We start from the raw sequence: 15,910 nt of genomic DNA, 5'->3' as shown, positions 1-15,910 counted from the left end.
GCTGAACCCTAAAATACATTTATAACCACACCTTCAAACCAAAAAAATATATATCTAGCTGTGCCTTGAGCTCCCTTGTATTAATAATGGCTTTGATATAGGTGCTACAGGATGGTTATTATCTGTAGCATTGATGCCCCTCGCACAGGCGTAACCGCTATGAGCCAAGCTGGTGTCATCTGCTGTGATCAGGAAATGGGAGGCTGCTGATAAGAAAGCCTTTTGTGTCAGAAGACAGCCTTGTGCTCGGCTCTGATAACTCGCGCTTAGTGGACACGGTAACCTTATTGCATGTATCATTTGTACTTGTGTGCAGATTCAACATGTAACAGGAGTTGTCAGGAACATAAAACTAAAGCAGTAAACCAGCGACGCCTCATTCAGAATAAATCTACATAATGTGTGCAAAACTCATGGAAATGAGACACATGAGTATAACAAGCATCTATTGTACTGAAGGGTTGTTTCTAACTGATGCACAGGGAAAAACAACAGGCTTTTGTATCACAAATTCAATTTACCGGGTGCTTGCACAGCAGACAGACATGAATTCAAGTTCTTACTCAAACATCAGTGTGCTGCTGTCATACAAGGGGAAGAAATTAAATCTTCATTTGTCGTCCCTTTTAACATCCTGGTTTTGCGTTTTCTTTAAAACAAGTTATTCTTTTTCTTCAGGATTATTTTTGTGGCCATTTTAGGCCTTTATTTTAGAGGCGAGTTGAAGACATAAAAAGGGAAGAGAGGGGAAATGACACGCAGCAAAGGGCCACAAGGTGGAATTGAACCCTAGGCTGCTGCAGTAAGGACTGAGCCTCTGTACATGGGGTGCACGCTCAACCAGGTGAGCTATCAGGGCACCCCTAAGACAAGTTATTCTGACGTACTTTTACTATATACTACAAAGTATTTACTACACCAGGGCTGCAACTAACAATCATTTTCATTATTGATGAACTTGCCTAATTTTTCACAATTAATTAATTCATTAATCATCTGGTTTAAAAAGAAAATGTGCCCGATAAGATTTCCGATAGCCTAAGGGTACGTATTGAAATTACTTGGTTTTGCTTGACCAACCGCTCATAACACAAATATATTCAATTTGCTATCATAAGGAGACTAAGAAAATCAGCAAATATTCATTTGAGAAGCTTCAACAAGTGATCTGCTTTATGTTCTACCATATGACAAATATACCATACTTTTGTGGGACTGTCTTTACTATATAGTTTGAGTATTTGTACATAATACATGTTGTCCTTGAAAAGTTGACCTTTGACTTTATGGCTTTAATATATTTCCCAGAACAGGTGAAGTGACATAATCTTTATTCTCCCACTCTTCATTCATTGTTTGCTTGCGGCTGCTTGAAGAAGGGTGCTAAGTTCAAAACCTGTTCAAGTTCAAACATTTGCTGCCTATAATATCCCTACTGTTTGTTTTTTGGGCACTCAATGCCCTTCAATGATTTTATAGCACCTTTTAAGCATATAAAACTCTTTGTTAACAAGTGACTTCCTGTCAGCTTCGCTATTAGATGCTAAACAAAAAAACACAAACAGTCCAGTAAAGGAGCGTTACATCATAACTGTTTTATTTGCCAAGGACAATAAATGTAAAGGATCATTGGTGTAGACACAATGTTGACTGAACGCTGTGTACACTGATAATATCCATGTTTCAAGGACAGAAACTCATGTACAGCTTAGTTGCAGATTGTACAGGTCATACTGCTCTTAAAGTTACCAACCAACACCAGAGTCTGCTGCTGTGACTGTGTCCATCCCAATTTCTCGTTCCTCCCCTACTCCTCCACCACACTGACTCTGATTAGTCATCGAGCTGATGTAGCACAGCATCTCCGAACATTGAAACCCAAAACACAACCTACACCTCTCTCTCTCTCTCTCTCTCTCTCTCTCTCTCTCTCTCTCTCTCTCTCTCTATTCAATGGGCATGAAAGTTGTAATAACAATGTTACCAAAGCTTTAAAATACAATATCTTTAAATATTCGGACAGTACACAACAGTTATGTGAACATTAACATTAAGATGATTTGATTTATATTAATTATACATCTCTCTCTCTCTCTTGTTTCCTCATACAATAAGAAGCAAATGATGGGATAACATTGTATCAACATGTTTGTCTTGTCCAAATGTGCATTCAGATCCAAATATAAATAGGGTGCATACGTTTCCTTTACTGTATTGTATCAGTGTGAATAAAACTGACACATTTATTTGTTTTTTTATTACTCTTCGCTGTAGAAACAGAAGGCCTCACGTCTCTGAACTCTGCTTGAGGGATGAACACAGTTCTTCCAAAAGATATTCCCTCACTTTGGTGTTTTGATGATGGTGGTGGAGCGCGCTGTCTGCGTCCAAAATCTCCCATAGGTTTTCAACTGGGTTGAGATCTGCTAACTGTGAAAGGCCATACTGTAGTGTTTGTTCGTTCACGGACCCTCGCACGTACCCCATGTAGAAGCATATACATTTGTTATGTTTCCCCACTCATTTATTTAAGGTTTTCATTTAATTTGCTACCTGTGATAGAATTCATGATGGATTTGATTGCGGCCTGTGTTGACACAAGTTGGAGATACCAGAGCCTGCAAAAATTCCAACTTGACTACAAAAGTGAAGTGACATTTTCTTTTTTTGTCAATGTAAAATACATTTGATAAAACTGATATGATGTGAACTTTACAATAAAGCTCCTATCTGTAACTTTAAGCTTTTTTTCCCCCCACTCTGGACCGCTGTGCTATTATAGTTAACATCACAAGTCAACCTTACAATGTTATCTTTTCCTATCGTTTACCTCAACTGGCTGTCCTTGTGGAGGTCAGTAAACCTAGAATGAACTGAATTCTTAGCCTCATAAATCTGTCACACCCTTCTTTCACTCCTTCCCTCTGTTAGCTATATGTTAAGATTAATAGATAGCCCATGTCATTTAGGATCCCAGATTAAAGCAGGCGAAGTAGTAGTTTGTGGTTGGCCAAGGGGATCACGTGGCTATGTGTGAATGAGTTTATATAGTAATTAACGTTGACTTTGTTATTGCTTCTGGATTACACCTTGCCATTGTTCAGTGTACCAGCCTGGGAGTTAGGGTTGTTTCTGATGGCAGGGGAACGAAAGATACAGACACCATCTTATAAAAAAGCACCAGTAGACAACAAATGCTGTATGTATGCAAAAGTTACGTCTATGGTTTTGTCTATTTTTCTTTCTGCTAATTCCTCTGTTACTTCTTCTCCTCCTCCACTTGTTCTGCTCAGCTCCAATTTCTCTAACTTTTCCTCGTTTTTCCTATTTTGTCAGAGCAGTACCAGGGTTGGCTTTACGTAACGGCACTTTCAATAGTTGCACCCATTTGAGGTGTCTAATATAGAGAAGCAGAACAAAATGTACTGTGGGTCTGCAGCTTGGTCCAGAAGTGGTGTCTACTAAAATGTATGACTACTGTTCATGAAGGTGTTAGCAAGGATATTTATATTTTGGATAAATATCCACTGGCTTAATGTATGGAATTTTTGTTTATCCATTTTGGGAGAATGTTGCTGCAAGGAAACAGTGCACCAAGGCTCATTTTTCACTTTTAACTCTCTCCTGTTTTCTTCTTGTAGTATAAACCTCCCTATATGGCTGCTCTGAGTTTAGGGGCCTGTCAGGGCACCATGCATCTGTACCCTGCACACCTTATGATTTGTTTTCTTACAATTCTGATGATCTAGGAGAACATCAGCTGAATGTCTGCAGTAAAATGTCTCATCCTGATGATCTCCCTCTTCTCTTTTGTTTTTGTCTTTGTCCAGTCGATGCTGATGAGATTAAGAGGCTAGGGAAGAGGTTTAAGAAACTCGACCTAGATAACTCCGGCTCACTCAGCGTGGAGGAGTTCATGTCGCTGCCGGAGCTGCAACAGAACCCGCTGGTGCAGAGGGTTATCGACATATTCGACACAGACGGGAACGGAGAGGTGGACTTTAAAGGTAAGCAATGAACTAAAGATACCACAACACTGCTGGTATGGTACTGGTACAAATTGACTATATCATATTTCAGAAGGGCTTCATCAAAATTGCTTCACTTTAAATTTTGTGTTTGAATTTCGGAGTGCCACTTTAACAGTTTTTATGATCCTGTTGCTTTAGCAGAGCACCCAGAGGTTCATTTGTCTTTTATCTGACAAAAATAAGGCCTCAGTTATTGCTTTCATTTGATCAGAAGGCGTCTTTTTAGGCCTTCATTTTTATTCATATTTTTAAATGCAACCAGCCAACTCACATGCAATGGTTAGTATGTGAATAGTGTTTTTAGTTGGTATTTGGCATCTGGGCTCTAATCTTGTCACACCTCGCAAGCATACACCACACAGTTGCATCAGATGGCCACCAGATATTTTGGAGCTGAATATGAAGTGTGTGGTGAAAATGTGATTGTTATTACCTGTCCTATACAGTGTGTGTGACCGAAGTCATGTTGACTTTCCCATCAAGCCAATATCACAGGGAAACTCCTATGTGAAAGGACTGTGTGCAAGACAACAGTCATGCACACCCCTGTATCGAAAAAAATAAGTTACTCTCTACTAGAGACCTGGTTTGCAATGAGACAATTGAAACTCCCCAAAGAACGGCAACTACTAGGAGAAAATATGCAGCAAAACCAGTTTTCAACCAATTTTTTCATACTAATACATTTGCTAAACAGTAACACAGCAGTTACACAACACTAAAACTCTCAGCCTGTGCAAGAACTTAGTGTAGGTAGATGGTGAGGGGCATGAGGATTCATATTAATACAGTTTTGATGTGTCTGTGCTGCAAGGACTTCTGTTTTTTTATCTAACAATATAAGGCAGGTCCATGTCAATAAACAAATACACAGCATTTGAGTAGCGAAGAAAGTCCACTTGCTGAACTGAATACATGACGAGGAATTACCCCTAACCCTTAAAGATACTGTGACAAAACAGATATTGTTCTCCAAATATTGAAAATACATAATTATCTTGGACGTTCGCCTTCAATGCAAGATTAAAAATAATCAGATATCTGTATCTAGGGACTTTGCACCCAGCAGTCTCTCGTCTCTTCATTACTGGTACAATAGAAGTGCTTTCCAAAATGGAAAACAGGGAATCTATATATGTATTGCCATAGATCCTACTTCTTGGAAGTCAGTTAAAAAATGCTAGTTAAATAGTGTCATAACATTGAAGAAAAAACTGGCAAAGTTTGGGAAGAGATTTTCATTTATTTTCAGTTCATTTTTTGTGTTTGTTGATTTGAATGATATTCTACAGCTCTGTCATTGGTAATGCATAGCAAGAATCAACATGTACAGCAATCACCACATTCAAATGCTGCCATATTGTTAACATCAGCAATATTGAAGTCTAAAAGCCCGATTAACAGCACTGATTGTTGTTATCCTCTCCCAGAGTTCATCGAGGGAGTCTCGCAGTTCAGCGTCAAGGGAGACAAAGAACAGAAACTCCGGTGTAAGTAATATGCTGCTTCTTCATTAAAACCATATGGTAGCACTACAGGTTCAAGGTCTCTTATCCCCAAATATATCTGCTTGCTTTGCTGCTTAGGGACTTAAACTAGCCGGGGCTTTGTCTCCTGTGCCTCCCCTGTTCTGTTTGTCTCAACTTGCCCTACTGCTATAACAAAAAAAACTCCCCTGGGGAAAAATGTAAACGTTGAGCATTGTACAAAATTACCTTTTTGGCTCACCTGCTAAGGGCTAGTGAAGTGTAAAAAAAAAAAAAAAAAAAAATCCTATCCAATTATTAATTTTCCATCCAGGTTTCTACCAGTTTTCAGTGCTGTTAAAGCTAGTCAGCCACTCAAAACAAAGAGGCTGGCATTAAGGTGAGATGTCACTGCTTCTAGTGGAACCAGTGGAACTGGAAGCCAAACATGAGCATGTTTGATAAGGGTTTGGTGTTTTGGTTTGCTCAAGACAAAAGTTTAAGAGCAGGTGTCACTACCCGATGGGAGTCGAGTGCAGATGGGAGTTGCGCATGCTCAGATTTAAACGGTTTACGGCATAACGCTAATGGATCCGGATCCGGCTGAAAAGCGCGTCTGTGTCATGAAATTTGTGAAATCCATAAAATAATAATCTTTTCTCATTACAAACAAAAACAGAAGAAATGTTTTTAGCTAAAATGTTTCAAAAACGTTTTAGCTATCTATGATCGTTTGATTGCTAACGTTAGCTCAAAACGCCATTCAAGTGTCAGCCTTTGTTGTGTTTGATTGCTAAATTGTAGCCAGCAGTGAACAACCTTTGTTATGTAGGTCTATTTTTATTGTATTGACATCACAGAAGTCTCTCATTAGCAGGTTCTTGTAGGCTATTTCAGCCTCTAATCTAGAACTGACATCAGGGATCATGCCGTGAAAATGTGATGCCTTTACGCTAAATAATAAATTACTGCTACGTAATGTACCGATCTCATTATTCTGTGGCTAACAGCAAAACAGATCTGCGTGAAATCCGGTCATTGTCGCAAAATGACGCATGCGCAACTCACATCTCCTGTGATGTAGCTGAGTCTTTCAAACGTTACTGTCAGTCTGGTAGCTAGTCGTCAGAGATTCATTCATCAAAGTGCTCTGTAGGTGTTGCTGTGTAACTAATTTACACTCTTCTGTTCCTCCCCCTCCCTCGTGCCACACCCTGCACTCGCAGTCGCTTTCAGGATCTACGATATGGACAAGGACGGCTACATTTCCAATGGCGAGCTCTTCCAGGTGCTGAAGATGATGGTAGGCAACAACCTGAAGGACACGCAGCTCCAGCAGATCGTGGACAAAACCATTATCAACGCAGACAAGGACGGAGACGGCAGGATATCCTTTGAAGAGTTCTGTGCAGTAAGTCCAAGCCCTCCTGGGGGTGGGGGGTGACATTTCAGCTGATGCAGCCTGTTGTGGTGAAGGCAAATGTCAAAGGGGCAAAAACAAAACAGTTTTTAGCTAAGGCTGCACAGCACTGGGTTTCAGTTTCACACTTGCTGTTGAAATACATAGTGTCAAGGGCTGTAAACGTAGGCTAGCGAGTTCTTGCTACACATGATGTGGCACTAAAAGCACAGACACGGGAGGTAGTCAAGGATGGTACTGGAGTGATGCAGTCCTGTCATAAGCCATGCCGGTGCATTTTTTGATTAATAACTGATAGAATCATGGTAGTTTGATGTAGTTCAAATTAAGACATGGCTACTCTTTTGCATGTCACGAAAAAATATCGATATGAGTTCAACCTGGAGATATCTCGAATATGAAGGAATTACAACTGGGTTACTCTCTAAATCTGTTCTTTAAAACACACAATCAAGACAGAGCCAATATTTAGCTTATCTGTGACTGCATTGCTGTCATGCTGATTTATTTAGATAGAAAGTTCAAAGAGGCAAGCAAAGTCTCTTTTCAGCACAACAACGGGGCATAAAACAGAGAGCTCAACACACAGGGTGAAAAGAGGAGCTGCAGCAATGTGCAGTACAACAAATATATGGTGTTTTTTGAAAATGAAACCACATAAACATATTCTGTTACAACCTCTAAATACAATTATGATACTGAATATGAGCATAATATGAGCACTTTAAAAGGCAGCAGTTGTAACTCTGTCAGACAAAAGGCCCACATTCAATGGCTGTTATCTCCAGAGCCTTGAACTGAAAAGGCTGTCGTCCTTGCGGGAGAGTATTATCAGGGTAGCGCAGGAGAATATCAGATCCCGATGGTAACAAAGTGGCGGAGACAGTGTGACATGATTTCAGTCTGGCTCATAGTAGAACTTATCTGAACACTGTAGAGTGAAAGAAACCGTAACAAAGACGTAAAAATAGGACGATGGATATAAAAATAGATTTAGTCAGAAGATAGTAGTAGTAGTAAAGGAAAAGAGTGTTTACCTCCAGTGCTGCTGCAAGATATCAGCAGTATAACACATTTGGGTGGATGATGTAGTAACCTTTGCTAAGGTGAAGCAGCCGTTTCCTGAAAGATTCAATTGAGGTGCATAATGGGAAATGTAGGATCCAGTTTTTCTAGAGACTTCTCTTCCTCTGCTGCTTCAATTTGACCAGTCCTTGTTTAATGCGTCTCGAGTCTCTGACTTTATGAAAGTGTAATACTAAATTGCTGGACTACCTGTTTTAATACACAATTAATGGACCTTTTAGATAATTGGTTCATTTTTTAAGTCCAGGGAAAATGCCAATGCCTGTTTCCAGCTTCTTAAATTTGAGTAGAGCTGCAAAGATTAATCGATTAGTTGTCAACTTTTAAATTAATCGCCAACTATTTTGGTCGGTTTGAGTAATTTTTTAAAGACAAAAGTAAAAATGTGAATATTTTCTAGTTTCTTCTCTCCTCTGTGACTGTAAACTGAATGTCTTTGAGTTGTGGACATTTGAGGATGTCGTCTTTGGCGTTTGGGAAACACTGATCCATATTTTTCACAATTTTCTGACATTTTATAGGCCAAGCAACTAATCGATTAATCGAGAAAATAATCAACAGATTAATCGACTGTGAAAATAATCGTTAGTTGCAGCCCTAAATTTGAGGATTTGCTGTTTTATATGACGTGCAACTTAATATCTTTGTTTGGAGACGGTTATTATGGGCATCTTTCACCATTGTCAGTTTGAAAGATTAGTTTTTTTTTAAAACAAACGATGATTAATTAATAGTTAGGGTTACTGTGACAGCAAGAACTCTGAGATGCATACATTTTAAAAAGTTAAATGAAACGGAACACCATAACCTTAAACTTTTGTATTTTACCAGCATTGGATTAATAAATGTATTTTCTTTTCCCTCCCTCTCACTCCTTCTTTCAGGTGGTCGGGGGTCTCGATATACACAAGAAGATGGTGGTGGATGTGTGAGCACTTTTTCGCTTGCTGACTCCCCCCTTCCTCCTCGACACTCGCTTTCTCCGCCATCTCTGAAGATCTGCTCAAGACGTCCGGAAAAACGCTCTCTGTGTAACTCAATGGACGTATTCGCTCTCTTTCTCTCTGTAAAGCCACTTTTTCTTTCAAAAAGCACGGGCCTAGTGAAGCCAACTTTGAAGTGTTATTGAACTATAAATCCTCTAATAACCCGGTCGTAGCACTTTAAGAGACTGAAGGACATCTATTAGTCATTCGCAGAGCAACTCTGATTTTTGGATGAGGGGGGAGAAAGTGGGTTAAGGGGGGCGCAGTGAAGAGGCTTGTTAGCTTGTTCACATTTCATCCTTTTTTTTTTTTGTTAATTGTTATTTTTGATATTTATTTTTTGTTCTTGTCTTTTATAAAGAAGAAAAAATACAGTATATCTATGGTTGTCTTGTGAGGGGGAAGTGTACGGCATATTCACACTAGACTTACAGTACAACTAGAAAGTAGGGTATGAAGTGCCAACCAGAACATATCCAGAAACCAGTCCAAGTTATTACCGATCATCACCACTGTCATTCATGCCAGACAGACTGGCTTTTGACACTTCCAGCTCATATTTCATGCAAAACTAAATTTCAGATGTCATGACTTTTTGTCCTTTACGCTTACATACACTCTCAGCAAAGCAAGTCATGTTTTTCTTTATTTGTGATAAGATTGCTAGGTTTATTCATTCTTAATGTGTTCATATTGTTGGAAATTATCCTTGTTTCCGGTCATGAAAATTATAGGTTTATTAATTAATGCCAAGAAAATGTCTTTCCAAAAATATTTTGTGGCTGCAAACTGATACATGGTTTACTCTCAATGAAGCATTTTGCGTTTACCAGTGTACATCCATAAGACAATCTCCAAAGCAAAGAATAACTCTGCACTCACACTGACAAATGAATTGTAGTGGAATCATTAGATTTGTATTTAATGTTAAGAACAGAGGCTGGATGGACTTGGCTAAGAACTGAGATTAATAGTGAATAATGATGAGATTATACACGATTTGTGCGAGTACATAGCAATTTAAGAGAAATATCTGCAGGCATTTTTTTAACCAATATGTGTATATTAGGTAATGAATGTGTGCACATCTGTAACGGCAAGAGCCCTTCTGAATACGTACCTTTCTCAACACAGTACAGGACGGGTCAGTTTTCTTTAACGCAACACAAACACTTAAAATCTTAACATGCTGGCATGATCAGTGTGCAATGGAATAAACTGTATATTGTAGTTTCTTTTATGGAACGTGTACATTTCAAAAGTTGGCTTCCTCTCCCACATCTTTTTTTCTGTCACATTCACCTTATTTTCTCCCCTCCCATCCACTAATACTAAAAGGGAGAAAAACAAATTCAACCAATTTTTTATTTCCATGTGAAAAATGCTTCCCACTATAAATAACACCGGGATTAGCTTTTATTTTGCTTTAGAGGCAGTTAGAGGTTTGAACAGGAGTTTTCAGTCAGAGATGATAATCAGGAGCGCTCAGTGTCCCGTATCTCAAAGCTCTGCACGGCTCGGGCCTCCCTGTGCTTGCATGACATGGAAACATTTTTTGTTGTGCATGTAGATTTTCATTTTTTTTAAATAATCCTCTTGTTTACACATAGAAGGTGATGTTAATATATTTAAGAATTTAATGGTATACAATATGGATGTTGCCAAACTTTGGTAAATGTACACATATTATGAGAGGTAGTCCAAATGAACTGAACTAAATGTAACTTTTTGTATTATACCCGGGTCAGCAAAATGCTTCTATTCCAGTAAAGGTTGCATATCTGATCCCGTCTCAAACTGCCACACACTGTACTCAGCTTAAAAGGGGAACTTTTGATGGTATTTTTTTTTCTCTTTTCATTTCTTTATTTTGTATATAAGTATTTGTTAAAATGCAGTTCTGGCTCACTGTTCTCTGTATAGTTCAGACCGCGCTTTAGTTTGTGAGTGATATTTTTTTCTCAGAGGGAGTTGGGTTCTTTTTAGTTTCATGGGGATATCTGAAAAGTTGAAGAACCTTTTTTTTTTTTCCTTTTCTGCATGCTGCATCTTATGCTGTGGGACTGTTGGAAACTTGATACTGTATGAAAATTAAATAAAATTTTGAAAGGATGAAAGTAATCAATCATAACTAACTTGATTTGTCATGCGGCAGCATACAGTCATCTTTTAGTATTAGGTCATTAGTTCCTGGTCCAAAACCATTCTAGACATTTTATACACTTTAGTGACAAAATTATACTCAGTTGTTAATGTGGATTGAAATTATTTATTTACATAAACTAATACAAGTGAACTCTGTTTATGCATGCATCATGATTTTGCCTTGTGTTTGGGTCAACTGATCCAAAAACGTGTCAGCTTAATTCATGAGGTCATAGCAGAGAAATCTGAGGTGTCAGTCCAAGAGGGAGTCAATGGTCACAGATCAATGTGGGAATTCCACCAGCCAACAGGGAAAAGATAAATACACACAGCAGCCAATCAAGACTTCAGAATCTCTCGGCAGTCCGGCTAGCAACCACCCTGATGTTACCGTAGACCTTTGAAGGTGGACTTCCTGCAGAGGCAGAAGGGGGTTTAAAGGTCACCTCTCAACCATACATGTGGATTCAAATAGTTCTGTTCCAAATATGACATCAACCATCTTGTTTCACTGTATTAATCAAATATAAAAACTCTCTTACCTAAGATTAAGTTGCATATTGCTGTACGGGCCATCTTGATATTCTGAAAAGACCCTAATATGTGAACTTTTCTGTTGAGAGAGATGAAGGAGTGTTAAATGGTTCAGTAGGAGGAAACCTAAATGAGACATTTGTCTTTGGTTTGTACACCGACCCTTGTGCACAGGTTGAAGAGAAAATTACAACATTTCTCTGAGGTAAGGATTCGAAATTGCCAGTTAATACTATATCCAGGGCCTAAAGTATTCTGGCACCTTGCGAGAGTGAACTGCGGTTTAAAATTTTCGAGTGAATTGATTTCACATACCAATCATATAAGAGGAACGCAGCTCTAACTAACACAGGGTTGTTTTCTGGCATATGAATATTTTAGAAAAATAAATAAATTAAAAAAAGTCCACATGGGATTTGTTTTTGATGCGCTGGGTTTAATCCATCATTGAACTTCCACCTACCAATGAAACGAGTTCTATCCAATCAGATGCATAGTAGGGCGGGCCTTGGCCGAAAAGCGAGAGTGCGGTGTGGTCTCCGTGGTAACGCGGCTAAAAAAATGGATGCAAAGTTTATCAAACTTTGGCATGTAGATACAGCTTTAGTTGAAAAAGGAGTTAAAATAAATGGCGCTGGTCATGAATAGAGGACAAGAGGAAAAGGGTGGAGACGGGAAGCTGTTTAGCACTTGGTGCCTCAAAGTGAGGGAGCCGGGTGCTTCTGCAGCGCATGTCCAAGGAAGACACTGGACGACAGCAGCGGTAAGACAGGGCTCGTTAGTCACAAGGCTTCGGTCCGTGCACTCTGTCATGAGTACGTTACCGGCAACGACCGCTACCGTTGCGACTGCGACTGTTCCTTCACTGACCGACCGTGATACAAACAATACGTGTGTGCACGTTCACTGTAGCTATCTGAAGCCCAAACTGCCTTGACAAAGCTGTCCGTTTGGAATCAGCAAGCAGAGTTTAGACGTCTAGCTATATGAAAAGATAAACAATGCAATGTTTTTAATAAATGTAAATAAAGCAGCTTATATCAACATGGAAAAAATCATGAATGTACTAATTTGCTTTTTTGATGAGGACCTGGCCAATGTAGTAAAGTTTAGTTTTCACAATGATTCATTTTAGGATTATGATATTATTGCAATATGTAAATCAACATTGACTCTTTAGATATGGGTGGAAGAAGTAAACATTGATCCAAAACTTTAGTTTTAAAAAATTATGTCTTTTATTATTGTGTAATGTCAGAAGGACTTTAACTGTTTTGCCAGTCAAATTAACTTTAATGAGTGCATATTGAAATATTACACTGTTTGTTGGAAAAGATGCATCTCAAAATGCATCAGATTGATGCTTTAAATTTTCTTCCAGGGTAGCATGCCACCGGACCCCCCTAGAGGGGTAATATCATTCTCACCTTTTTCAGTCCTGACCCATTTTCATGCCTTAGTTATTTAAACATAACGGCTTTGTCCAAGAGTTTATGAAAAGCTAAACAATGCAAAGTTGTGATTGTGATGTGTAATGTAAGGAATTTACCCCCGCTTTCAAAAAAGTTTCAGGCTCAGGATTTTTTTTCACTTTAAGCCCTGTATATCACAATAGTTTCTGCATTTTACAACAAAACACACAACAGAGTACAAAGGAAATTATGAATTAGTAGAGTTTTGGACCAGTATATTGGTCTGCTGTGTTGAAATGTGAAAACAGTGTCAGCTTATAAAAAGTAGATATTTTCATGACTTTATCATTTGGAGATAATTTATTTTTACAGTAGTAATCCACAAATAATTTTAGTTTCTGTGGAACATTTGTCTTTGTTAGGGAAAGCAAGAAAATTAATTTTCAAACTTCTTTTAGTTTACTGTAGTAGAACTGAAATCACAATTTGATAAACTGCCAAATAACTGCAATTAAAAGAGAGATTTAAAAAAAAAAATAGTGATTAATATTTACGGTAATAAAATAGTAACTGCAAAATGATAATTTTACAGTAATGATGGATGAAGAATACTCACGTCTCTGCAAGCACAATGCGAGTCTTTGTAACATTTTCAATGGTGAATTTAGTCTTTCCTCCCTTCCCTGCTATTCTTCCGATGGCTCTGGATAAGTGGTCTCCCTTCAGAGGTTTCACTGCCAGGACAGACAACATGAGATAACAATTAAATACACACCAAAGAGGACACAGGGTTCATGTTGCGCAAGAGAACGAAAAGTGTAAATAATAATAATAATAATAATAATAATAATATATATATAGAGTTTCAGAGCAGACATAAGTATTATGTCATCTTACCGTCTGTGACATCAAAGCTTTCTAGGAAAAGCTCATCTAATCTGATGAGAGCTAGGGCATCCTGGGAAGAGATAGTGCCAGAGTTACAACACAAACCAAACTCAAGGGACATTTACAAAACATAAATAATCAAAAATGTTAACAGCTATTATAAAGCTAAGTGTTTAGATTTAAGTTCCTGCCTATATAAAAGTAAAATATGGCCACTACAGTCTATGAAAATTGAAAAAATGTAAAGAATTAACTTGTACTTGTTTAAACAATGGGCCTTTAAATTAGGAATATCTGACAAAAATATTTGAACAATAAAATTCGCAGAGGTTTTCCTGTGGCTTCATCTAATTGGTTATAGACGATAATGACTTGTTGATTTCAACATCTGATGAAAGTTCAACGTCAGCAGCAGAGATCTAGTCCTAATCCTAAACTTCTATCACTGCCCCCTCGCTTTACGTTGGCTTGACAAATATATATATATTTTGTACAAAAACAGACAAAGAACCATACCTCAGCCATGAAATTAAACATACATAGCTCACCAAAACCTTCCATTAGAATACTTACTTCAACCTGGAATCCCAGAACAAACGCTTTAACAAAATCGGATGCTTTTGTGAGCGAGCCAATGTCCTGTGTTTCTTTGCATGTCTGAAAGAAGGAAGGCTTATTACACACACTGTGGACACAACCGTGGGTAGCAAGAAAAAAAAAATTGAAGATGGGCATTATTGTAAAAAAAAAAAAAAAAAGCTCAGTCAAGACAAAATTGCTTTAATGAAATGGGGAAACTTACTTTGATTTCAACATTCCTAGTTTTGAGATTGAATCTAACTTGAAGCTGTAGGTTCTCTACAATGGGGGTGAAAATCTTCAGCCAGTTTTCCTTCAGTGGGGTATATCTGTGAGCTGGGACGGCGATTTTGCGCATCTCATCTGGTCCCTGAAACACACACAAAGCAACTAACATCTCACTGTGTATCATTACCAAAATTGTGTTCTGTGGAACTAAATTGGGATTTATTTGAATACCATGGTAATCAAATAAAATCATTACTTGTTATTGACACTGATTGTCCTTTTCAGCATTTAATTAAAGATGCATTCATTTGCAATTGTAATTTTTAAGTTGTGGGTGTTCTTACTAATCCTTATGCTGCTGGGTAGGTATTAGCTAGTTATGAATATCTGATGAGCTCATCCAATGTTTTGCATTTAAAAACCCATAACGTTACACAATAGTTTTATATATTATTATTTTATTTATATATATTTATTTATTTATTTATTTATTAGCTTTTTGGGTTCGCAGTGGTGGAATGTTACTAAGCACATTTACTCAAGTACTCTACTTCATTTCAGAAACCAATATTGTACTTTTTATTATCTGACAGGCAGCTTTAGTTAACCTTACTTTACAGATTACAATTGTTTAAATACCCTTTCTGACCAGTGAAAACTATGTAAAATGTATTTCTATGCAGATAACACTATTGGTATTCGTATTGGATAACATTAAGACACTACACAGAGCACATATACAAGGATAGTAGTTACCCTTAATTTGTCGCTTGAAATTGGTGGAAACTGCGGCCGCTTGCTTGCCACGGGCCCCTCTGTGTCCATGTCCACTCCGTCTTGTTCACGTTTTCGTTTCTGAGTCTTTCTAGACTTTACTTTTGTGAAAGACTCCGTGTCATCTTTAGTCTCCATGGTAGCGCCAGCGTCTGGGGTTGTATTTTTATCAGTGTCCATGTCTGAAATTAGTTTTATATCAAATTTAACAGTCAAAAGTGAGGTAGACTGTGGTTACAGAGACATGTGGGTGTCCTCGTGCAACGAAAAGGGACCCAAACAGCATCGTCGACGCCTGTGGAAATAATAATAATACATATTCGTGTAGTTATTACAATATCAGTCTCATTTGTGTTGCAGG

The 15,910-nt window shown here is 38.1% G+C and overlaps 2 protein-coding genes across 2 annotated transcripts in view; one reads left to right on the top strand and one right to left on the bottom strand.

The window, feature by feature from the left end:
* The window catches only part of ppp3r1a (protein phosphatase 3, regulatory subunit B, alpha a), a 31,305-nt gene extending 20,195 nt beyond the window's left edge, over positions 1 to 11,110 (top strand). The window contains exons 3-6 of the mRNA XM_039783264.1: positions 3,831 to 4,007; positions 5,462 to 5,521; positions 6,724 to 6,908; positions 8,888 to 11,110. Coding sequence (XP_039639198.1) covers positions 3,831 to 4,007; positions 5,462 to 5,521; positions 6,724 to 6,908; positions 8,888 to 8,935 — 470 coding nt within the window. The 3' untranslated portion in view covers positions 8,936 to 11,110. The remainder of the gene's footprint in view (positions 1 to 3,830; positions 4,008 to 5,461; positions 5,522 to 6,723; positions 6,909 to 8,887) is intronic.
* A 128-nt stretch (positions 11,111 to 11,238) lies between these two features.
* pno1 (partner of NOB1 homolog) lies at positions 11,239 to 15,839 on the bottom strand. The gene is made up of 7 exons (XM_039783262.1): positions 15,532 to 15,839; positions 14,771 to 14,917; positions 14,542 to 14,625; positions 13,978 to 14,038; positions 13,697 to 13,814; positions 11,677 to 11,747; positions 11,239 to 11,549 (listed from the first exon to the last, which is right to left on the bottom strand). Exons 1-7 carry the CDS (start codon positions 15,727 to 15,729, stop codon positions 11,482 to 11,484), a joined length of 747 nt encoding a protein of 248 aa, XP_039639196.1. The 5' UTR covers positions 15,730 to 15,839; the 3' UTR covers positions 11,239 to 11,481.
* Positions 15,840 to 15,910: the final 71 nt, after the last annotated feature.

This window comes from Perca fluviatilis, chromosome 19 (assembly GCF_010015445.1).
Source record: "Perca fluviatilis chromosome 19, GENO_Pfluv_1.0, whole genome shotgun sequence".
NCBI lineage: Eukaryota > Metazoa > Chordata > Actinopteri > Perciformes > Percidae > Perca > Perca fluviatilis.
The sequence above is the reverse complement of the archived record's forward strand: the minus strand, read 5'-3'. Positions and strand labels throughout refer to the sequence as shown.

Excerpts from the sequence above, each read along its gene's own strand:
- pno1 (XM_039783262.1), bottom strand. The coding sequence starts at position 15,729 with ATGGACACTGATAAAAATACAACCCCAGACGCTGGCGCTACCATGGAG. Across the intron at positions 14,039-14,541 it reads TTCTGGGATTCCAGGTTGAA|GATGCCCTAGCTCTCATCAG; the intron begins GTAAGTATTCTA and ends ATCTCTTCCCAG. Across the intron at positions 11,550-11,676 it reads AATATGCAACTTAATCTTAG|GAAGTCCACCTTCAAAGGTC; the intron begins GTAAGAGAGTTT and ends CTGCCTCTGCAG.